The following is a 25,743-nucleotide window of genomic DNA, read 5'->3' as shown; positions in this document are numbered from 1 at the left end:
AGCGGAGCCGCTGCCCGGCGCGGTGCCCCCCGGTGCTGCCGGCTGGGGCGGCCGCGGGGCCAGGCCGGCGGACGCCCCGGATCATCCCGACGCTCCCCTCCGCCGCCGCGATCCCCCTGCCCCTTCCCAGCATTGATAATTACTTTTGTGACGAGGCTCTTTTGTTTCTGCCTGTGCTGCCCCTTTGGAGCCGAGTGTGGAACCTCTGGTTAAAAAAGCTAGAGCTTGATCTGGAAAGAGAACTCCAAATATATTTGTATATACAGCAAGGCTCCTGTCAGGGCTGAGTGCCCGTCTCTGTATCATAAGAGATAATTGATTTTTATCCTGCACAGACAGGCTTAAAAATGAAATTTCTTTTACTGAGGCAACTGACCTTGATCTGCTGGTGGAAAAAAAAGATGTTTTAGGTCTGCTTCTTCCCTCCACCTCCCCCCACCCCATGTTTCAAAGCTTGGAAAACTTCACTTAAAAATAATTTAATAGCTGATCTTTATAATGAAAAAAGTTTGAGCTCATATATATCTATACGTCTTTACACATAAGTGTAAAATCATAAAACAAACCACGAGAAGATAAACCAGACATAGTTTACACTGAGAAATCTTGATAAGGATTTGTACATATGCATGTTTGTTCATTGTACATAACAATGTATCAATATATATTATTATATATAAGGTTGCATATCTATGTAATGTATATAATGTACTCCTGTAATATGTGAGTAAACTCTAGAAATTAATAATAACTGGCATGAGAAGTTTTAACAGGTTTCCTTACAATACAGCCTAACAAAACTGCTGCTGCAGACAATTCTTCCCTTTCACTCTATATAAGATAAGTTTGAGAGCTGACCTTTAAATTACCCCCATGGACAAGTGGCTGGAGGCATTTTGTCAGTATTGGAGGTTTCCCTCTGGAGACTACAGGCATAATCATTGTTACTTTGCCTCATGTATTTTGGTATTTAAAATCAGACTAATTGGAAAAAATCGGATGTAAATGTAAGTACTGTCCCTATTGTAGATAGCTCATTTGCAGTATAACCACAGGAAAGTGGGAAGAAAATTCACAAAAGTAAAGAATAATAGCAAAAGTTCACTGGTATAAAAAAAATAACCTACAGCATATCTTTCAGTCCTCACACAGCCCAAACTGTTCACTTCTGTGGAACCTTTGCCAGCATAAGTGCTGGCCAAACTCCTAATCCAGACTTTTAAAGATAGTATTTGGTGTCTTTGTTAATCATATGAAAATACTGCTACTATTACTACTACTACTAAATATAAAAACAAATTTGACAAACTCATGAGTCCTAATTATAATACTGTTAACTGCCTGAGGACATACATTAAAATTAAGATGGCAGTAAGTATTCTACAAGCTAAAAAATTTCACAGTTGGAAACTACAAGTAGATTACTTTTCTCCTATATAACCATTTTTTCTAATTAATGAAACAGTTTTTTCTGTTAAATAATCATAGCTAATGCTTATAAAAATTGCATAATGTCCCTGATGACACTAAGACAAAAAGCTAATTAGAGGAAAAATAAAACTAGTCAAGTATCTTTGTATTGCCTCAGAATCTGATAGAAGAAAAAAATCATGGCATTTCCGTAAAAATGTTTACAAGTCCATATAGTATGCATGATCTGGAGATAGGATGTACTATTAAGATTTTGTGAATTCTAGCTGCCTCTTTGACTGTATGACTGTAAACCTAAAAGCAGGTGTCAACAACTGGTAGTGCCCACTCACACTCCAGCTCCAGGCTGGTTCTGTTTGCTCTCCAAGGGAGAGATCCACTGCTATTTTTATCAATGGAGTTTGATTTGCATTCATGGGAGCTGGGTGAGGCCCTCCTTGCTGGGAGGAAGCTAAGTCACTCTTGCTGTGACATGTCACTGGTTTATAACAAAAACTAACTTATCCCAAGATGGGTGAACGCACTGGGTGCATTCTGCAAAGCAGGTGCTCCCTGACAAGAGGAACTCTCAGTCTCTGTGCTGGGAAGCAGCAAGTGTCCCTGGCTGGAGGGGCTCATGGGGTGAGGGCTGCAGAGGCTGTGGCAGTCATCACAAGCCCACCTGCTCTGCCTTGGTTAGAGGGGAAAAACTGAAGGAGATGCTGGGAGGGACTGGACAAAAGTGAAAGGCCAGGGATGGCATTTACTTTTAAGAGCACTTGACCCTGCTGCTGATTGTACTTACACCCTGGGAGGACAGCTTTTTCTCCTAAAGAATTACTCTCCAGTGCAAATAAGAACAGAATCCAGCTCCTTCCTATTCGGTTCCCCCACCTCCAAGCAGAGGCCCTCAGGGTGGTGCTGGTTACATTTAACCCTTACAGGTACACAGTGATCAGTTTAGAAGGCTGAATTAGATGCATTTTTCAGGGTTGCCCCCATAGGCTCCGGCTGAGCAGTGCCATACAAGGGCGGAATCCTCCCCTTGACTCAGAGCACACAGGACTTTGGAGAGTTTCACAAGATTTAGAACTGCTTTTTTTGAGCCATGCTTTGTGAATCTGTCCTGGTATATTTGTGACACAGGTCACGTACAAGTGCATATTAGAGGTATGGTGATAAGAGTCTCTGCTACTCCAGCAATCTATTTCTCATATCAACATGATTTAGGGAACCCAGATCTACCAGTTTTTTGGAAATCATGAAAATTACAGTTTATTGGTCCAAATATCACAGATAAATGTCTTATTTTCCCTTCCACTTGGGTTGTGTCCTTTCAACCTTATCTGAGTGACAACTCTTCGGTTACATGAGTTGTATAATTACTTTGCTATCCCATACTGAAGGCTGAGGAGGGGGAACCAGAAGGTCCCTCCCTGGCAGCCAGAAAGAGCAACAGTTAGAGCAAGGCCCAGTAAAGGAAGGGCTGGCAGGGAAGCTGGACTTGCCACCTTTTCCATGTGTTTCTGGGAGCAGAGCTGTGCAGAGGAGAACCCCACACCTGTAGAGAAGCACCAGAGTGGATTTGGCTTTGAATTCTCTGTGACTTTGCTGGGATCATCCCTCCTGGCCCAGGTATGATCTGATCCTGGTCACAGTCATGTCCAACAGCCCAGGAGTGTCCTGTGCCCTCTGTTTGTTATAGATAGGATACCCTGACAACACTGCCAGAGGGCCAGAGGGACCACAAGACTCCCTCTGAAGAGAGGCACCAGGAACCCATCCCAGAGTGGGGCTGCCACCAGGCACAGGTGTCCAGGGAGCAGGTGGTCATGAGCCTGGTGGTGTGATCCACGGGCATTAGTTCTCCAGTCATACATTTGCAGCCCAGTAAATCTTGCTACAGTGTTGGGCATGGTTTTTGTGCAGGAGTTTTAGAGCAGTTAAAGAGGGTGCCCTGGGGGTCAGCTGCCTGGAACACAGCTGGGTCCAGGGTGAGGTGGGAGCCCTTTCCAGGGAGAAGCAACAGCTCCAACCAGAAGATAAAGATCAGCTATGTTTGAGGCTATTTCCTGTAGCTGTTGCTGCACTCTCCTTCCCCACAGTCCCAAAGCCTCCCTTGATGGCAAGGTGCCCATATCACACCCAGCATCAGGGCGAGCTCCTTGCCTGCCATGTGATGACGCACTTTGGGGCAAGAGGAGGAGAGCGTGCCCTAGTTCTGCATGAGGGCCAAAGATCCCTTCTTTCATCCTTGCCAGGAACTGCTGTGCTGAGGCACTACCTTGCAAAACCCTGGGCTGTGGAACCTGCAGTGCTGCTGGGCTGGTTTGCGAAGCTCCTTTTGCTCCATGAAGGAGGGGTTTCCCTTGGTAAGCCTTCTCCAGCCCTGCCTGGCCCCAGTCCTGATCTGGGCACAGGCTGATGGGGCAGGGGATGCTCTTGCCCTGTCAAAGGAAAGACACCTCACTCCATGAGTGTGTTGAGAGCCAGAATGGCCTGAGATAGGGAATGTGAAGAGAAGGTAAGGGAGGTGGTGGGCAGACACACAAGGCAGGGGCTCAGACACATCCCCCATAGCCTGGGACAGCCCAGGCCAGCTGGCTGTGCCATGCCCCTTGTACCTGCAAGCCAGAGAAACCCATGCCTGATGGCTTCCAGAAGGGGAGCAGGTGCTGTTTCCATATGCTACTGAAGGTATTCACTTCTTTGCTGCTCTGAAGTCTTAACTGACTTTTATTATCCAGCCCACCCCCACTGAGTCATGACATGTCTTCATTTTTAGCTAAAAAAGAATCTGTATTTGACAGAAACTACAGTACTACAGAAAAGACACAAAAACATTCCTGAGGTTTTCTTCAGCAAGAATAATCAGGCCAGAAGCAATTTAAATCCAATTTTTGCAAATGTTTATACATGCACACACACAATTTCACAGTTATTATCAATTGTAATAGATAAAGATACTGTTAATTATCCGATTATATATTTGATAATGGCACTGTCTCTAGTGAAAATTGTTATTCAATGAATCATCATCTGTTTTCTTACATTTTTACATTGAATCATAAAAATTCTATCTTGCCTAAATACATGTGCAAATTAATCAGTTTTGGCTTGTCCAGTTGTAGTGATTTTTCCAGTTTGGACAGCCACAAATCTAACATATTTACACAGAGTCTTCAAAACAGTTGGAAAACTGTTACTTACCAACTGATGTAAGTCCATGCTTTATAGATTCCTGTATGATGGCTGTGTGGGAACCAGAAGACATTATTAGGTGTAAATATACCGTACCCTTGGGTACAAGGTGTACAGCATGGAGTGCAGAAGAGGTGCAGCCTGTAAACTTTTCTGGCCTTGAGACCCAGGCTATAATAGCTTTCAGTGAAAGTCGGCGTGATGAACAACAACAAAAAAAAATATCCAAGAATTCAGAAAGTAACAAGCATGTCTTTGAGTGGACTCTGTACTTTTTCCAGCATTAGTGACCTGCTGTAAACCATGTATCCCATTTCATGATAGTCTCTAATCAGAAGAATTGGAACTTGTGATAGGTTTGGCATCGTCACGTGATTTTGTACAGCTTGATAAGAGACCCTGTTATAAAGTGACAGCAAAAGAGATAAGAACTGTTGGCAGATAATGGCAGAGAAATGATTAACCTAGAGTGGAGAGGTGCTATGAAGCCCAGAGAGTGGAAGGTTGTAAAGTTGTGGGGTCATAAGATCATACTGAGTGGATGAAAAGCCATACCAACACAAGTGTAATGACTATAAACTCAGACTTGTGACCTGTCTTCTTGATGTCATCACCTCTTTGCACAGTGGACAGCAAGCATGGTTGTTTTGGCTTCTGTAAACATTCTTTGGATGGCAAAACAATCAAGCATTAATTCCTTAAGGGAGGCTTCTGAATGCTCTGGGGATTCTACACTCTGACTAACAGCACTAGCAAATCTCTGCTAATGGTTTGTCAGACAAAACCGTTTTATTGCCCCAGTCCTCAGGCTGGAGTCTAGCTCCAGGTTGTAGCCATTTAGTTAAAAGCATACACTGCTTTCTCACTAAAGAGCCTTACAGCGTGGTTAAACATTGATATCCCAGGATTATGATATGTGGACAGTATTGCGCTCACCCCTAAGGCTGGGAGGTACAACACATATTCACAGCATGTCAGATGGCTGTCAAGTGTTTTGATTTAAATAATTTTTACAAAGGTGTGCAGCTGTGCAGATAACTGGGCGATCTTTCATCTCAGCTGTGAGTGGATCGTGTTCTGCTTTCACCCCAGCAGAGGAAAGGCAGGAACACGCCGGCTCCCAGGGTGATGCTGTGCTACATCCACGGCAGCCTGAGTGCACTGCAGTGCCACTGGCAGCCTTTGCAGCTCTAGCCCAATAGATTAAGTCTGCATACACTTTGTGAGATCAGACTCAAGCCTGAATAATCAGACGGTATTTGATATTTCAAGTCTCTTGAAAAATAGAGTGAAGCTATTCCACTGTGGGCTAGATCTGAAGCCTCTTGAAGTCAGTGGGAGTTTTTTTCTCTTAAAATTTGCAGAGAGCTGTAAAGCAGCACATGCTTTTTTATATACTTTGTCATGATGGTTAGACTTTGGTGATACAGTGGCAGACAGGTTAGTTCATGCTCAAACTGAACTGCTTCTCTCAGCTAGGATGAGAGCTTGAGAGCTGGTCCGAAAATGAGGTTGATGTGGCAAATGATTCAGTGATTGGGCCTTACAGCCAGGAACCCTGAATTATCACTTGGTCTGTGCAGTACTGCCCTCCTCTAGAGCCCCTGGTAGTAAGGATGACAGGCTGCAGAGGGAAGGCCTGATTTTCCAAATTTTTACCTTCATATTTATTACAGGAAAAAAATAATTTACAAAGCTGGTTAAACAGGTACTATGACTGTTTTGTCAGGGTCACTGATATCTGTTTAGACTGAGTGAAATCTGGAAGCCAGGTTTTACAACAGATTTCATACAAACCTAAATAATTGGACTCAGTGTCTATTTTAATTCGTTTGGTCACCAAATAGATTTTCAGTACTATTCATAAAAAATGAAAAGAAACATTTATTCCATCAGAAAAGGCATATCTTTGGGGGCTGGGGATAAAATAAATGAGAAATGCTGCAAATGATACTGTGGTTAGAAACTTTCCACCGTGTCATCAGAGACATTGCTGGCCCATCAGAGACTGTTGGCCCATCTTCAAGAGTCTCTAAAAAGGAATCTGCTGTATGTGGAGGAGAGAGAGATATTAAATCATAGGAAATATAAAGAAACTTCATGCTTTTGGCTTCTAACACTGTAATTCCTTTCCTTTTTTTGCATCAGTATCAAATGTCAGGGTCACTGAAAAATGTTCTATTTTTCCTTTTCTGATACTTTGTCTCCGTGTATAGAGGAATGTATGCCAGGTGCAGAGCCAGACAGGCTTTCTTTGCCTTTCTTTATACCTAGTCCAGTAGGGGAAAAGAAACTCATAGGGAAACTCTAGGAAAACCTATATCAGCTTCTGATCCAGCAGCTTGATGTATTTAGCAGTGATACATTTGGACCCCAACTGAAACAAATATGTAAGGGTATGAGGTGTAATGAGGCGTCCGAGTGGTACCACTGAAGATAAGTACCTGAGTTTATGGCTGAATACTTTGCTAGACCAGGAATTTTGAACTGTAGCTTTTCATATGTAAGTCCCTGGTAAGGCAGCCACTGACCTTACTTGGAACAGCTTTTCCTAACTGTGGTTGAAGCATCATAGACTCATTTGGTATCTCTGTGTTTTTCTGTACTCCTCTTCCCCCGCCTTTCTTTTTTTCTTTTCCCCTGTTTTCATCCTGGATGGGTGAGACAAGGCTTTTGAAAGGTAATTTTGTTATTTCAAACATACTTTTCTCTCTCAGGTCTTTCAGGAAGATAATTAATTGATAAACCTTTAGTGTCTTTTTTGTTTAGCCAGTTCTTGTATGATGAAATTGTCCCTTGTTTGTCCCTCGAACAAATGTCCTCAAAGAAATCGTACCTGATTTCAAAAGCTTGGCAACAATCCCTCCTTTGACTCTTGCACATCAAATTATTTTGCAAACATTTACCACAATAATGGAGTTAGAAGGAGTTTCTTCTCTCATGGGCATTTCCACAAGTGCCATTTCATTTGGGCATGTAAAGATATTAAGAAACAAGCTCTGAAAATGGACTGATTAATAGTGAACTTTTTCAAAGAATTTTAATCCCTGACTTGGTGTAAATTTAGTGACGTCAGTCACAATTTTGTAATTGTCCTGTAACTTTTTGGATATTGCTTATCTGTATTCAGTCTGTTCCTTGTCATCTTTCTATGCCATCTCAAGGCATTGTCATTTTTATTATCCACAGATCTCAGAAAAGGTACGTCTTCAGCATAGCACGTATCAAATGAGGGACGTGATCCTCATTCTCTGAAAGTTCAGGCCAAACGTGGCATTGATCCTGGCACGGTTCCTACCAGGCATGAGCTGTCTGGTCCTGAGAGCAGTCCGGTTGGTTTCAGCTGGAGGTTTGCTTAGGTGGAAAGAGATTTGCAAACTCTGTTCTTTGATCTAGAAATAACTCTTTTAAAACTTTTCTCCATTTCAGTCATTCCGCTATTCTTCCTGATATATCACAGACATTTAAAATTCTTTTGGATGCTTCAGTGTATTTTCTCCACCTTTATGAATTTTATATTATTTCACATGTGCAAAACCAAGGCATTAAAATACAGTTTTATGTCTTTTCCCCAGTAGTTCTGTAAAGGAAATTAGGAGAATCTGATCTATCTGGTGATCTTTACCTTTTGGGTTTTTCAGTGAAGTAATTATTACAGTACTGAGATTGAAGGTCTCATTTATTAAGTGGTTTCCTTCAGTTGATTCTCAATTCCTGTTTGGTCTTATGGTATGACTTCCCTATTAAATGTCTTGTTAGTTTTGTTTTCTTACTTGTATATATTTTACAAATTATGTTTATCATCTCAGTAGAATGCAATGGCATTAAAATACATTTCAGCATATGCTACTCCTTTACTTGGGATTGTCAGTGTATTGAAATGGAACTCTGGTGAGCAGAGGCATGGTACCTTCTTCCTGGGTGTCCAAATATGAACTGTTTTCCTTGGTTACATTAATCAGAATATATTAGTCTCTCATGTTTCTGTTCTCTGTTTGGATTAATACCATTTAATATAAACCATATTTGGAGATGACTAATGAATTGTAGGAATTATAAAATTGCTTCCTATGACTTTTCCCTAATAATTACTTACAAAAATTATTTCAGTGAATATTTCTCTTAATAAATTAATGTCTAGATGAGGAGGTAAATGCAGACATTTGTAACTACTTCTTTTAGGTTAAATGAGCAGTCAGGTAACCTCCAGGACTACTTAGAAGGAAAACTCAGTTCTCTGCAAATGGGAACATACAGTTGTGGATCACAAAAGTCCTCTTTTAGCCTTAAGTAAAGGAACAGCATAAGCTTTAGTGGGACCCAGATTTAGTGCTAGCACTCTGCACTGAAGAAATAAAACTTTCATGGTGTGAGGAGAGCTATCTAGCAAAGTTTTATCTGCCTGTCTGTCTACTATGTAAGTAGCTTCAATTTTAATTTCTTGTACACCTCCTTTTCTTCACTAATCTAACTTACTGGCATACAAAGAGAAATGTTATTAAATAGTTATGGACCTTTCCAAAGCTTATCTAGGAGATATTTACTAGAAATAGGAGCAGAATGTTTGACTTTGTGAGAAAAGAACAGATTTCTGTGAAACAGGCAGAGGGAAATTAATTCCTCGTATGTATCAGTAACAGGTGTTGTGGACTCATCCATCATCTCACATAGCACTCAGGAGCATACAACAGTTTCTTCACAGAACAAGATTAATTTATTACTTTGTAAGGAGGAGCGGAGAAAGAGGTGAGAAGGAGCCTTAAAGTGGATCTTAAGTGGAACTTAAAACCTTCTGAACTTGGTATCTAGATTATCTGTTCTTTTTCGAAGATACATACATACATGACCATTGCCATCCCCATCCTCCCAACCCAAAACCCTCCCAAAACCTTAGCTTGAGGCAGGATGGAAATACCGAGTCAGGAACCTAAATTCTGAAAGACCTTGGTTAGTTCTGACGAATTTCTCATTAATTTCTAGTCCTGAAGGAAGCTACATGTGTGCTGTGCCACAGGGACTGGCTTTGCTTGAGACCATGGAGCAAGGGCAAGTTGAATGCTAATGGAAGGTAAAAGACTGGCAAAAGGAAGCAGATTTCAGAGTGACATTTCATGCCTAAGCAGAAGGGGTCTCCTTACTGAAACTCATTTATTGAGCCAGGAATAGAAGGATGTCTGGAGGCTGCTGAAATGCAGAACTGTGTGTTACACACGCTCGATGGGCCACATTCCAGCTGGAGGGAGGAGAAATCAAGGCTTAGTGATCAAGTGGTAGGTCAGATCTGGTGCAGAGGAGTGCTCCCACTTCTTTCTGTCTTCCCAATGAGCAAGTGCAGAATTTGTTCCTAATTCCAAGCTGACTTTTGGGAAGGACACTGACAGGAGACAAAAGTGGGGTAAAGGCCATTCAGAAATAAGGATTTCTGATCATTTTATTAATAACTGTGAGAAATGTAGCACCTGGCAGGAGAGATAAGTGGATTTTCCTAAGCTCTGTTAGAGGCAGGTAAATATTGTTCTGGTTTATGGCACTAATAATTAAACAGAACACTAGTCTTTCTCTTGGCAATTTAAAATTTAAGGTGGTTGGTTTCTGGAGGCATATGCCAAAATCCGAACAACAAAAACTACTATACTTGTAAGCTTCATAATAAAAGGCTGTATATATTTTGTCTAATGGATACGTTTCCAAAGTATATATCACTGAAGAAACACAGTTTTTTTTCATTGTCTTCCAAGTCATCTAGGCACCACTCTTGTTAAATATTGCAGGTCTTAAAAAACAGACCAAGTAGACTTCAGATCTGAGAAATATTTAATTCCTTCAAGAACATGGTCTCCCTAGTGCAGTTATATGAATAATATATTAGTATAACATTAATTAATATTTTTATATCCTTTTATACAATGTGCCACAGTTCATTAGATGGTATACTTATTTCATGTGGTTAGATCGCAGTAAAAAATGCAGATGACCCTGGAATTAGAGTCCCTGTATTTCTGGGGAAAGCAGTAGCACCTGGGACTTCTGAGGAGTCCTGACTTTCAGGGACCAGCTTTAAATTAGATTGCTAATGCACTTGCAGTGGCATGCAAATCTTTAGTGCCTGTTCAGACATTCTGTTTGTATAGTGCCTAGATCAAATTCTTTGTCTCAGACTAGGGCTTCTGGGTACTTCTACCACACCAAGAAATGTGAACAGATGTTCAGGTGCCCTTGTTATATGTAAATGCATATTATTCTCATCCTAAAATTGTTGCTCTGTCTTTCCTCTGGTCACCACTGCCTACCCTCCCTAGACTGCAATGCTTTTCAGCAGTCCAGACACCAGCGTGTACAGTTAAGATGGAGATCTGATCATGACCTCTGAAAAATGCTGTATTAAAAAGATATATATATATATATACACAGTTAGAGGTCTTTACTAAATCAACAGTAGAATGATAAAAAAGAGAAACCTTGTCAGGGCCCCAGGTGTTTAACAGGCCTTAATGGCCCTAAGCAGCTTCACCTGGACCCCCACCCACGTGCTCCACTGGGTCACCTGCTCATTTAAGCTCCAGCTGGTAACAGGCCCCTTCCTTGGGCTGTGCTGGATGGGGACCCATTCTCAAATGATTCTATGGATTTTCTGGCTTCACTTCAGACCTTGGCTGATTTTACTGCTTTCACCCAATGACCACTGGCACATTGGTAGGATTGGGCACTACTCTGCTTGGCTGGCTCCTCTGCTCCAGGACTGTGCTCCATCGGTGAGTCCCCTACCCAGTCTGTGTTCTTGCTCCCTTAGCTCCCAGGTTGCCTCCTTGGTGCAACTGGCCCTTGCTTTCCTCTTACAGCTTTTGTAGGTGTTCTCATCCCTTCCTGTGAACTGGCAATAACTACTTCTGTAACACTGCCCAGGGACTTGCTGGGGACTTGAATGTGCTTTTCAGTTAGAATGTGGAAGTTTTTCAGAGAGCGTTCTGCTTGTCTTAGTGTTCTTCCTATGGACATATGTTTTTCAGTTTGCTGTTTTTTTCTTTAATAAGAGAGGGAAGGATTTTGCTTATATAATTCACAATGAAGGGTGGTTAAGAAGACCATGCTCTTTCCCTTTGGTCATGCCTGGACAGGACACTGCTGACCTTCACAAGATCTTGCTTATGAAAAGCTTGCACCAGTCTCAAACCAGGTGTTTGTCGTGTGGATGCATAGCCCTTACTAGTTGCTCACTAGTGTCTCAAGAGATGGCAGAGCACTTGATGAAGTGCAAGTTAGGGCCAGCATATGTGTAAAGTGCAGCTCAGGCATGCTTTTGAAAAACAATCCCTGTACCTTGTTTTACCATTAACTAGCTGCCGTGTTTGACACTCGTGCATCAGTTGATGGGGGGTAATGGCTGAACAATAGCTATTGATTTTTCATTTCATATTAACGGCATGGCAAGTTCTGAATCTGATAGTGAGCATAGGATGCTAGAGTAGACATTCCTGTTTGGCTGTGAAAGAAGTCTACTTGCCCATCCCAGACCTTTGCCTTGTATCTCAAGAAGCTTTACAGAATTCTCTCATTAAAGCATCAGAATTTCACAAATTATAATATATATACATGTTTCTGTTGTTTTTCTGTCTTGAGGCAAACATATGTAAAGCTTAAAATAAATAAATATTTATGAATTATTTACCCAAAGCACACTGAGAGAAATGGCAAACACTGAATGACAGAAGAGGGATGGAATGGAGTGGAAGTTCTTTCTGACTCAAGATCAGTGTTCAGGCAAATAGAGACACTGACTTCATTTGATGGAGATTTCAGCCAGCTCTATAGTTTTCATTATAAAAAGAAATAATGACCTAGAATTCTTTTCTAACTTATCCTTGTCAAAACTGTTTTAGTCAAGTCACAGTAGTATAAAATATTGAGAAGGGAAAGATCTGAGACTTGATTGTTTTGAAATTTTAGAAGTTTGGAAAGTTTTTGTAATTTTGCGACAGACTCTAGGATTTTGGCTGTAAGTCAAGCAAAATGCTCGTATCATTTCTCTTATAGTATCAGCAGACCTAAAAACCCAGCAGAATTCAAGTGAAAGTGATGTAGCTTACAATGTTTCCACAATGTGAATAAAAGCACATGTTGTTACTTCAAGCACAAGCATTTTAATCTTTTGTTTCTTATTCCATTGCTGTCTGATTTTATTCTCCCTCCCCTTTGGCTTTAGATCTCATTTTTTTTCCTCTTTGCCTAGTCTTACACTGTCTCTGTTTGTGGACAGATTTCCTCTGGCTGCTGCTTCTCATATATGTGTGAAATCTTATATTGGCACCTGCACTTATAACCTTCTGAAATACAGATGTTGCAGATGTTCCTAGATTGGACGTTTTTTGCTGCTTGCAGTAATAGCACTGCTGCTGTTACTAGAAATTATTGTATATAAAAAAGAATACAGTAAGTATTCTATATATGTAACACTAAAATAGCAGGAAAAATTGGTAGCCTAAGGCTGTACCCTTGCACTGTAGCCTTTGAGAAAATAAGGATTGCTTTTAACCTTTGAATTTGTACTATATTTGTACTATATTTTTTCACCTCCTTTGATAGAATTTGCCTCAATTGCAGTATGGCATGTGATTCCCTGTGTTTTTTTCTCCTGGAAAATTGGAATCCACAGCACTGTTTCTGTTCCCAAGTCCCTCTGACTACCCTGGATGCTAGAGGCTGTTGGGACCCTGTTCCTGATCGAGCCTATGTAAAAGCAGTGAGCTTTCTTTGGGCAGAACAACTTGTGAAGCTACAGCCTCAGGTGTTTTGCAAAACGGTCATGTCCTGTTTAAAAAACCAGCAACAACCAGCCAACCAAAAAACACCAACTGAAAACCCCCAACACCATAGCAAATGCTAGAAAGCTTTGGCTCTGGGGATTTATAATAGATTCTTATGGGATTTGAAACTAATCCTGATCCTATTGCAAAAGATTGAGAAGGGCCTCATCTCAGACAACCACCTCAGCGTGTGTAGCTGCCTCATACATGGGAGGTAAGTCTGTTGATAACTTCAGAAGTGAATGCACACTTATCATATCTAGAAGTGGTTTATTGGGCTGAGTTCTGTAAAAACAAGTATGATCCTCAGTATCTTGCAGTTTGACCAACTTTGTGAAATCTAACCATCCCAGAATTATCATAGCTTTTTTTTTTTTGATTCTGCCCAACTATCTTTGAGGTGAGCTGACTAGAAAATACAAGTAAGCATGCTAAAATTAAGCTTCCAAGAAAACAGTCTTCTGTGAAGGACCTTATCATGCACAGGGAAACTCTGAGAATTTCAGAGGTCGGACCTGAAATCCTGCAGCTTTCTGCTTATGAAAGGTAAAAAGAACCATCTTTAAATCGGATAGACAAGTGGCTGGCTAGTGAAGGAGGTGATCCTCACTTTATCTTTTTTGATTTCATTGCTCACAATGTTGAAAGCTGTCTGCAGTGTATGGTACTTTGTACTTCTCCTTGAGCCTCAATTGCTTTTATACCATTGTTTTGAGGAGCCATTTAGAGAATTTTGAATCACTGGGATGATATGATTCAGTCCTAGAGTACTCCAAAGCACAAAGGCCCTATTGTCCTACCGTGTTACCGAGGTGTTGTAAAGGAGAGCTTGCTGTTTGCAGCTTTGGAATAGTTTGTCATGTTTCAAGCATGCTTGCCAAAAGGAAAATCCTTAATAAAGTATATAACTTAGAGGTGAAAACTACTCGGTACCCTTCCCAAACAGTGTGTACATGCCTTTGGATAAGGCACCACAAGTACAGTCTGCATTTCTTCACAGCAAGTATCTATTTCCAGGACCTGCTTCATAAGTGGGTACATGTATTCACTAATAAGGAACTAAATTTCATGATTTTATTATAGCTTAATGCTTTGCAGAATTTTACACCAGTTTTAAAAATGCGTGGTTTTAAGTTAAGGCTGCAGTGAATTGTCATCCCAGCTAACATAATGGAAGTACACCTGAATGTGGAATTGTACTGTTTATCAACATTTACCAACCTGTTGTTGCTATAACATCATTAGCTTTGGTTGTATCCATCCTAAGACAGCATTTAAACAGGACAGTTATTATAACTGAAGGGGAAATTCACTCAAATATAATGCAGGTTTTTGTAATCAGAACAACATTTTAGAGAGGCTAATGGCATTGGTTTACCTAACTTAGTTTCTGCTGGATTTATAAGTTTCTTATTTCCCCTTTTTAAATAGAATGAAATGTTATTAGGTGAAATTCTGCAGATATCTACTTAGGGTTAAGTGGTGGTGAGCGGGTGGATGGGAGAAGACAAAGTCCTTTCCTTCTTCCCTTAGAAATCTGAACATCAGCAGGGCACAACTCCCTTGTGCTTCCTGGATAACTGGGCAGAGAGATCCCTTGAGTACCTAAGGAAGCAGTCTTACTCCTGTCACATGGGTTCTTACAGGCAATTACATGACATTCTCTGGACTCTTACATTTCTTATTCTTAACTTTCTGGGGATATTTTTTTTTTGCCTTGCGTTACTCTATTTCTCCTTTCTTATAGTTACCAAATAAATTCAATCAAGTCTTTACCAATGTTCAGGAAAAATAATAGTGTGAGGCAATGGTGTTTTCATTAATATAAGCAATTTCTATACAAAAAGGATTTGGGCCTGTTAACAGGGAGGAACTATTCTGTAGCAGTGTTTCCTGTACATCTGTGCTAAAGTGGAGCACATCTCATCCCAGTGAGGGAAGCGCAACATATTAGACAGAACCTATAATATGAAATAGAAAAGGTGTCCAGATGAATGCATAAAAATCCCTTTATCATACTGGTATTTCTGTCACCATCTTGTGACCTGGGCTGCCCTACCAGCCTGTGTATAATGAAAAGACAGAGTAGTTGTTGATCTGCCTTTGTTATGTATAACATGCACCAGAGCTAATTTGAAAAATGCCAAAAGTGCATTTTTTAACTGTGTGACATGACTTGTTTTACAGGAAAACACCCTAGATGAGAAATGTATAACAGTGTATAATGTGAACAAGGTTTTTAGAATACTTCTTGTGAACTTTAAGCGGTGTTCAAAAATCATGTTTTTATCTCATAAAGTATTAGTAGCATTACACCTGAGATCTATTGTTTTAATGTAATGTTATTGTTACATGTCCCTTCTCTGTCTATAGGACTGTGCAATATCAATTATTCACTTTTCAGGTAACATTATTCAAAAGATTTTTGTTAAAGTCAGTATTCAGCTATGGTGATTCACACTTGCTGAAGATCTAGTCCAAGGTTCATAAAGCACATTGAAATAAGAGATAACAGGTACTATAGAAATGCAGTGAGATAAATGGAAGAAAGCAGTCTTCAATTTTTACCGATGGAAACCACAAATTCTGAAAGAAAATATGAGGCACATTATAACTTTAATATGCAATGACTTCTGTCTGTCTGGCATCAGTTCTGTATTTTTTATACCTAGTAAATTATCCTGCTTAAATTTAATTTCATTCCTTCACCCCAGATTAGCAATAGTCAAACTGGTCCTCTTGGAATGACAGCTGCTAGATTTTGGGCATGAATGGGGTTTTTTTAAAGTCCTTTTGCCTCAGTCTATTCATTAGAAATATTTCGGTTTAAAAATGAGAAACTGTTTAAAATGCTGTTTGTACTTTCAGAATGCTTGGTTGGAAAATTCACCTTTATCATGCTTGGTTTTGCTGGGGGGAACGAACTTCGTGTTGCAAACTGGATTGATGCCTCTACATGCTCTCATGATACAAATCATTGATTAGAGGAAGGTGTCTCAGTGACACGTGGTAAACTCTATCAATCTTGAGACCTAGCTATTCTTTCTGCTTTTGCCCCAGCAGAGCACCTGGGAATTTAGTTTGGGAACCCTGGCCAGGGATCTTGGAAGCCAAATCAGGAATGGTGTCTGTTTGAACTGGCAGACAGTGAATGACTGACACTGAGGATAAGTAATCCATGTTGTGAAACTTTAAGGTGCCATTAGTTTTGAAAAAGTACTTACCGTCAGTATTTCTGAAATACTAACCTTTTGAGGCATAGAGGTCTGTCCTTTTGAATATTCTTGAATAAAGCATAAGGTAATCCCTCTTGTAGGTATTATGCATGTGCTTCCCATGGTGAAAAATGTGTGTCCTTGGGCCTGGTGGGGCAAATTCTTCCCTCGGTTACACGACAGAAAATGCAGAGTAAAGTTGTAGCTGTTACTGATTTCTTCAGTACTTGGTGATGTAAATGAGGGCTGAATTCATCCCGCTACCTATATCTGGTATTTTGCATAGAAATGCTCACTGTGCTGAAACATACTCACATTTGCAAGAATGTGTCTGTGTAGTTTACATTTTCAGTTTTAATTTTTGAACCATGTGTAAGAGACTCCAGGGAACAGTGTGTACTGTCAGCAGAAGTTATCTTTTTGATGAATCAGGCACATTGTTTGTAACCCTGCATTTGATAGACATGTTGTAATAAGGTCCTGAACTGCTTACTGTGTCTTTATGTACCTTCCCCCTCAGCAGTTGTAACTATTGTGCTGCTTGACCTATATTAATGGTACTACAAACAACAAGTTTAACCATTAACTTGTGAGCCCTGTTTAAATGGATTTTGCCAAGAGATGAGAACTGAAGGTTTAAGGAGGTAAAAATTAAAAACAGGGCTACCCAATGTGAAGTTTTTTAGTGCTTACTGATCTGATGTGTGAGGTCGGAAGGAGTTCAAAGGCTAAGATCATATTATGATCTAAACAACCATTCAAGGTATGGAAAAGCCTTTGTTAGATGTTGTGTTCATCAAATAACTTGTGAATTTTATTTCTTTGGTTATTCCAATGAGTCTTGCATGCTGTATTACCTGTGTCCATCTACACTGTAGCAAGAACAGGCTGAGAGGCTTATACTGAAGAGGGGTAAATATTGCCTGCCAGTGCTGCCCGTGAAAAGGGAAACTGGCTGTCTAACAATTCGTGAGGAGACAGTGAAAACTAGAAAGAGTTCAAGTAAAAGGAGTTAGACTAATGCTTTAGGTATGGAAAGAGCTGTGTGATTTTAGCTTGATTTAGTTGGGCTGCATCTCAGGAACTTAAGTTCTGTGTGCAGACCATTTAATAAAAGCCCAAACTCTGATTTCTGATATATATATGACTACATCACCTCAGGAATAAGCAACTCAATAATCAGCTGGAGCAGCTGATCCATGGTGAGTGCCTCATGTATGCACAAAGCCAACAGCAAACATGTGATGGTTCAATATCCGGTGTGATTTGATCCTTCATGGAAAAGTGATTCTGTGTTTCTAAGTTTATTGACATCAGTGATCTTTGACTGAGGTCCTTAAAAGGCAGGCATACAAAAGTTAAATTGGGGGAATGCGGGGGTGGGAACCGATATGCTCTGGGATGTCCTGCCAAAACCTCCGTCTTCCCTGATAAAGCTGCCTTGTCGTATGCAGGCAGGCATTTCAATCTGCTACTGTTTCCATTTGGTGGTTATCTCTCTCTGCTGGGATTTCACCATTCTGGCTCCACAAGGCATATGCAGGTGTCTTGAGCAATCTGTGTGTGTCCTGCTGAGTCCTGGTGGTTGACAGTGCCAGAAATACATGCCTTAGCTAAAAGAAGCAGCTGATATTCATAGGTTCGAATGCCTGTGGCTCACTGTCTGCACCTGAGCTGTTATGTATAGTTACAGCTATGAAATGGGCATTAGGTACCCATGCATACAGTCAAAACAGAACCTGGGGGAAAATCCCTCACATTGATTTGAGTCTGTTGCAAGGGCTATTGCAGAAATGCAGAATTGATTGTTTTATTTAAGGTGCACCAAAACATCCTGTTAGAAACATACTTCAGGAGTGTATGGTATTTGTGGATGTGGTCCTTATTTCAATGTAGTCTAAGCAAGGTGAGTAGAACTGTATCTGTCTTGTCACTAACATAGATTTTTTATTGAAGCAGGTAAATTGAGACAAATCCTTGTCAACCTTTACCTGAAGAATTGTTAACTGAGCTCTTCAGTCCTTGATTTGAAGATTGCAATCAGCTTGGTAAACGTTTAATTAAATGACTAAAATCTTTGTAATAGGAAGGGAAGCAGTGAACAATACTCTCAACAGTTTAGTGTTGAAGACAAATTAGGGAGGGAAGCCCACGATTTTAGTCGCCCGACTTCTCTAACCAGGGATTTCCTTGTTCTTCTTGGATTCCTAAAGATAGAGGCCCAAAGTCATCCTTACAAGGAAGTGACCTCAACTGAGTCAAAGGGAAAACCCAGAAATATTGGGGAAAGCTTATTGTGAGCAAACAAAAATGCAATTGTCAACAGATTTTTTTTTGCTTTTAAGTTTCTGTAGTTGCACTTTTCTTGATGACAGTATTTCCTAAAGTTTCCATTTAAGTAAGTTAAACTGGTAAAAACCCCTGTGTACAGGTGAACCCTGAGGGTTATTTTTGCTTACAATAGTTATTCCTGAAATTCTATGGAAATCAGTTCAGCTGAGGAAAATGTGTTTTCAAGTTTGTCCGTAAGTTTAGTGACATTAATTTCTTTAATCTGAATTAGCAGGCAAAATTTTGCTTCACCCAGAGCAAAGGTAGGAGCAGGGCAGGCCCCTCTGACTACTCTTCTCTTTCTGCCTATCCCTTCAACTCGGAAACAGCTCTGCTCAGAATGAGGTCGGAGCACGGTGATTTCGTTCTGAACATTAACTTTTGTTCTAGCAGCTGTGCTGGCTGGCACCCATGCAAGGAAATTTAGCATTTCCCTCTGTATTGGTACAACAGTATGATTTTTATTTTGCTCTGAGTCTAATGGGCACGTTCCGGCTTGTAATCATGAGAGGGCCTGGCAGATGAGCTTTTGAGATGCTTGTGAACAACTCTGGTGAGCAGCTCCCCTTGGTTTTGTGTGTTCAAACTGGCTTGCAAGTCTTTAGATTTTTCTCCTCCCAGTGACTCTACATGGAAGGCTTGTTTTCTTACTAATTTAAAGCACCTTGTATAGGTGTTCACATGTTACCTTGATGGGAAGTAAGGGAAAAATCTAAAGTTTAATGAACTGACCCTTTTTTGCAAGTTTTCAGGTATGTGAGAAAAGAAAGAAATTGTCACAGAATGTGACCTGTACAAATATGGGCAAGACAGGTTAAATTAGAGCAACAATTTTAACTTCATGGTTTATTGTAGCTCGAAAAATAGTTGTCTGCCAAGAGGAGTATTCTGTGACCCAGTGATAATGAACTGACATAACTGAGCACAATTCAGTTACTTTTTGTTCATTCTCTCTACTCTGCATTAAGTCAGTCTCTATTCCGCAGCAGCTGTCATGGCAGGACAGCATCTTTTAAATGTCTTGATACTTTCTGAGCTAAAAGATTAGTGTGAGCCTTCTTGAGAGAATTTTGTCCTGTATCACAGCTATAAACCTTATCTCAGTAAATAGAATAAAGCTGGCTAATGATCACCAACTCTTTCAGGGGATAGGCTTGAAAAGGTAGTAATTTCTTTTGACAACGCGGAAAGCATCATCGGAAAATAGTCTTCATTACGTATCAGTGAAGATAAGCAGCCTTTTTCAGACTATGTTTTCCCATAAGGAGTACAAGTCTGATGTGTGTAGCTAGCTTGATGGGTATACCTTATACCTGTTTCTGAGAATTCGTATCTGAAGCCCATGTTCTTCTTACACAGAACTCATATTGAAAGTTAGTGGAAGTTTTGCATGTCTTAGGACTGTGCAACTTTACATATATGTATGTATATATGACATCTTGGAGATAAGAAGCTCATTAGAACCATCAGGGACAAATTGAAATAACTTGTGTTGATTATGTGGCTCTTCTGAAATGGAGGGCTGCCAGCTGGAGGCAGCCATATGCATTTACAAGTTTGCAGCTGGGAGGGCAGTTGAAATTCCTTAACAACTACGTAGTATTTATCGCAAACTGTGTGTAAGGTAAAGCTCAGGAGCAGGGAAAATGTTGTGGAATGGCAAGAAAAGGATCATGTTTGCAAACATCTGCTTTTAAAGTAAATTGTAAGACAAAGTGAGCATTATATTGAGATCTCATAAGACACTTTGGGATCCCCATGTGCATGTCAAGCAAAGATAGATAGAAAAAACTGCAGGGGATCAGAGAGTCTCAATTTGTACTCAAAACACTGAGGTGTAATTTTAGTTATTCACTACAAATAGGGACTTTCTCTGACTCAATTTATTTGGAACTTTTAATGTCTTTTCAATTGACACACAGAAGCAGGTCTTTTAGCCCAAGAAGCTTTTCTTTCTCAACCTCACTTAATCGCTTTAGCTCTGGACTTCTCAGTGCTTGCTTTCCTCCTTTTATTACTTGTTCCATCAGAGTACCTTTTATACAAGTTTCAGCAATGCTATTCACTCCAGTGACCTTATTTGGCAGTTATTCAAATGGATGCACTCGTTTCTAAATGAAATAGTGATGCCAATTTATGCCCCAAAACAAGGCGCGGAGAAACTGCTCAGAGACAGAATTTCAGTCTATAAGCAGGAGGTATTTATTTCACGGCCGGGGAGCAGCCAGGTCGCCCTGGACAAACTGCTCCAACTCGAGAAACACACAATCCAACTTTTATACACGTTTTGCCAAGCAATTACATCATATATTATGAATATTCATTACATTGCAACATCTACTTTTAATATTCATAACAGGTGGAGTTGAGGCGGAGTTAGAGGCGTGGTCCTTAATTTGGGGAGAACTTCGGTGGGAGTTCCGGTCTTCCTTCATCATGAACCTCGTGTCCTTTTCATCATCATCCTCCTAAACTTTTGAACCTTCCCTAATTTGGGTAGCTTCCTTATGAATTTGGCAGAGAGTTTCGGTATTTGGCACCAATACCTAATTTCTTGGCATGTCCCTCTCTTTATCTCTTTGGTTTCCTCCCCATATGTCTCTTTTTGTGTGTACTAGCATTTTCTGTTCATGTTTATGTTCTCTTGTGTCAGCGCGACCTGTACCTCAGTGAATTTATTGTCTCCGCTTTCATAATGCTGAATTCTATGTGCCTTGCTAAAGCTTGCTTCTACATTTTGTGCTTAACTCTTTATATTGCTTAAGTTCGCTTTTCAGGTGTTACCTGGCTTCATTTCCCCCCTTTTCTTAGAACTTACGAATTCCTTCGTCAAGTTCTAATCCTAAAGGTCGCTGATATGCTTTTATCATTGCCCAGATCATTTGGGTTCTCTTGACCATGGACCTTAACTTACACCACAGGCATATGTTCATGAGGGTTAACAAGAGCATGCCTATAGCTATAATCAATATGGGGTGTACTAGGTAGTGAAAGACTTGAGTTGCTGTTGGAGAGTACCCTGTGAAAATGTCCCACCAGTGATGTTGACCTACTTGTGCAACTTTCGTCAAGATATTTTTTATACCTTCTGAATTATGCTCTACTTGCCACACCATGCGTTGGGTCGTTTGATTCACCTTTTGAGCTAACTTTCTTACTTCAGGATGCATAAGCATTTCTTTGAGAAGCTTAGTATCCATGCCTATCTGTAGTTTGGGTACTTCATGATACAAAGTGTACTCAGCTTCGATTAACTGCTGTGTGGTTATGGGTGCAGTATAGCTAAAGTCACAACCTACAATTTTGGTGAAGTTACATATACAAAAGTTAGTATCATTAGTCACTTCAAGACAATTATCTATTACTACATCAACACAAGGGGTTCTAATACAAGCGCATCCATTTCCTATATAGAATACTTGTGATCGGGTTCTATTGTGCGGAAGCATTTCAAAAGTGCATATACTGTCTTCAGCATCTAAGCATAAGTCTTCAGCTTCTACTATGGCATTTTCGCAAATATAACCTAATTGTCCTTTAGGAATACATGCTTCTGTGCTAATTGATTGCCACTTATTCTTAGTGTTGTCATAGTTTGCCCAGACATTATGATCTACAGGTCTGACAATGACATCTTGATGTATAGTTCCTAATGTTAGAATGGGGAAGATAGCTCTCTCTTCTGCAGCGCTGATGGTGAGGACATAGGCCTCAACATGTTTTTGTTGTGGATCATAGGTAAAATTAACTAATTGCCACCAAGCCTGGTGGTCTATTTCAAATCGTGTAGTGGAGCTATCTCTTAATATTGTTTCTCTTATTTCTTGAGGCAGTATGCCTGACATTCCTTCTCTTAGTATTCCCGCTGCTACTGACTGTATCCATTGTTGTGTTTGAACGCACTGGATAGCAAGTGCAACTTCTTTGCTAATATCTCCAGCGTAATCAGCAATCTTGACAAAATCTTCAGCGGTGTGGTCAGCTATTAGAGCCATCAATTTAACTACTAAGGATTGTGTTTCTGCTAAAGTTAGCATAGATGAGCTTAAAGGTACTTTAAGCTTACCTAGATTAGAAGTGACGGTACTCAACTTATTTACTAATACCTCTCGGTCTATGGTGTTCATTATACCAAACCCTGTGCCAACCCATCCACTTATATCTCTTTGTGTTCGTTTGTGAAGTGACCTAGTCGCTAACCAGGCATTCCAGCCTTTGAGACTTTGCTTTACGAACGGCTGGCAATCTTCTTGTAAGTGTGTAATGTCTGTCTGAATGTTCATCTGTACCTTCTTTAGAGAATATGTAGGATCTAGTAGTAACTTCAACTCGTTTGACTGTCTTATTACTTGAGGTCCTATCAAAGTGAAATTATGTATTCTTCTACATTCTACTTGTGGAGTGATTTCACGAGATGGGTCTTTAGCTAGTGAAATTCTTTTTCTAACGGTGTCAACACCTGGAGGGTTTCCTTCCCTATTACAGGTGAATGTCACTGAATGATTTAACTCGAATAGAATTTCACATTGTGCTCTGCCTCCTTCAAAACTATCCCACTGACATGAGATTGGTCCTGGCCGTTGAGTCCAAACAATGGGCTGACCTTTTTTTATTTGGCTATAAGTGATTAAATCCTGTTTAGATTCATCTGGCCAGAATTTAATCATCAGTGTTAGTTTATCTGTTTTTCCTATTAGTCCCTCAACTTCTCGACACCCTATTTGAAATTGGTCTCCCTTTTGTGCTATGAGATAGCCTGGGTCTGGCGTGTAAGGTTGTTTGTTATGTAAAATATAAATCTCCATTTCCGGGAAATCACCTTCGAAAGGTAGTTCTATGTAAGCATTAGACCACGGTCCTTCAGAGGTAGAGTTTTGAGATAAAACTATACTTATCAGAAGTCCAATGATCAATGTTGAAAGAGCCGGATTCATGATGCCAGGTCTTCTTGCTTATCTTCTGGAGCTTTCTTGACTCGAGAGTAGTGAATCCATGTAGGTCGTTCCTTGATCCTAACCGCGGTGAAGGTGGTCAGCAGCACTTGGAAAGGTCCCTCCCACTTTTCTTGTAGGGGTTTTCCTAAAAGATTCTTAACATACACCCAATCACCGGGGTTAAATGGATGCAATTTACAGTCAGGTTGCTTGGGCTGGTGTTCTATTACTACTGCAGCATTTTTATCAAAATGTTTTCCAACAGCAATGACATAATCATATATATATTGATTGCCTATTTGGTCTGCAGCATCACTATTTACAACTTGCATAGCATAAGGTCTACCGTACAGAATTTCAAACGGGCTCAACTTTTCTTTCGATCGAGGTTTGACCCTCAATCTAATCAGAGCAATAGGCAGAGCTTGATACCATTGTAAGTTAGTTTCTTGACATATTTTAGCAATTTGTTGTTTAATAAGATGATTCATCTTTTCCACTTGCCCACTGGCTTGTGGCCTGTAGGGCGTATGCAATTGCCATTTAATTTGCAATGCTTTGCTTATTGCTCTCACGACTTTTGCACAGAAATGTGTACCTCTGTCTGAGGATATACTCCTTGGTATTCCAAATCGTGGTATAATTTCGTTTAGCAAAACTTTAGTTACCTCCCTCTCCTTGTTTGTTCTGCAGGGAAATGCTTCAGGCCACCCAGAAAATGTATCAGTTAGTACCAATAGGTACCTATACCCCCCTTTTCTTGGGAGTTCAGAGAAATCAATCTGCCATACTTCACCTGGGAATTTACCTCGATTTATTGCTCCCTGATGTATCTTGGTCCCTGTTTTCCCTTGGGCGGTTAGCAGTCCCCTTTCTTTCCAAATTGCTCCATGAGCATGTACGACGGAGAAGGCATACTTAGAGTCTGTCCAAATATTAATTCGTATGCCTTCTGCCAATTCCAGGGCTCGGGTAAGAGCTATTAATTCTGCCTTTTGGGCTGAGGTCCCTGCAGGTAAAGGATTTGATTCGATTACCTCTTCCGTTGTGGTTACTGCATAGCCTGCCATTCTTACTCCTTGCTTCACGAAGCTGCTGCCGTCCGAGAACCAGTTGTCTGCATCTTCAAATGGCTCTTCTTTGAGATCCGGGCGACTGGAGTAGACTGCTTCGATGGTTTCTAGGCAGTCATGCTCTATTGGTTCTGCTGACATTCTTCCTTCTAGAAATGAGGCTGGATTCACAATGTTAGTTACTTGAATGGTTACGTCATCTGATTCAGCTAGGATTGCTTGGTACTTTAGGAATCTGGAAGGTGACAACCAATGGCCACCTTTCTGTTCTAGTACAGCAGACACAGTGTGGGACACTAACACAGTCATTTTCTGGCCCATCGTGAGTTTTCTGGCCTCTTCTATATTTATGATCACTGCGGCCACCGCTTTCAAACAGCTGGGCCATCCTTTGCTTACTTCATCCAGCTGTTTGGAGAAATAAGCCACAGCTCTTTTGTGTGGTCCCAACTGTTGCGCCAAGACTCCTAAAGCCATCCCTTGCCGTTCATGAGAGAACAGCCAGAATGGTTTTGTTACATCAGGGAGGCCCAAAGCCGGGGCTCTCATGAGTTCTTGTTTTAGTCTCTTAAAAGCTCCCTCTGCTTCGGGAGTCCAAACTAGGATACTCTTAGCTTCCTTTAATAAATCATACAATGGCTTGGCGAGTACCCCATATTGGTAGATCCATAAGCGACACCAACCTGTCATTCCCAGAAAGGCTCGTAGATCTCTCACCGTTTCTGGTCTGGGCATCTGGCAAATGGCTTCTTTCCTCGCTGTTCCTAGGGATCGTTGT

At 40.6% G+C, this 25,743-nt stretch overlaps 1 protein-coding gene across 2 annotated transcripts in view; it reads right to left on the bottom strand.

The window, feature by feature from the left end:
* Nucleotides 1–4,924, bottom strand: part of NR5A2 (nuclear receptor subfamily 5 group A member 2) — an 88,319-nt gene extending 83,395 nt beyond the window's left edge. For both annotated transcript variants that reach the window (XM_064664479.1, XM_064664483.1), the window contains exon 1: nt 4,621–4,924. In XM_064664479.1, coding sequence (XP_064520549.1) covers nt 4,621–4,684 — 64 coding nt within the window. In that variant the 5' untranslated portion in view covers nt 4,685–4,924. The remainder of the gene's footprint in view (nt 1–4,620) is intronic.
* Between the last annotated feature and the right edge of the window lie 20,819 nt (nt 4,925–25,743).

Source organism: Pseudopipra pipra, chromosome 9, assembly GCF_036250125.1.
Source record: "Pseudopipra pipra isolate bDixPip1 chromosome 9, bDixPip1.hap1, whole genome shotgun sequence".
Classification (NCBI taxonomy): domain Eukaryota; kingdom Metazoa; phylum Chordata; class Aves; order Passeriformes; family Pipridae; genus Pseudopipra; species Pseudopipra pipra.
The sequence above is the reverse complement of the archived record's forward strand: the minus strand, read 5'-3'. Positions and strand labels throughout refer to the sequence as shown.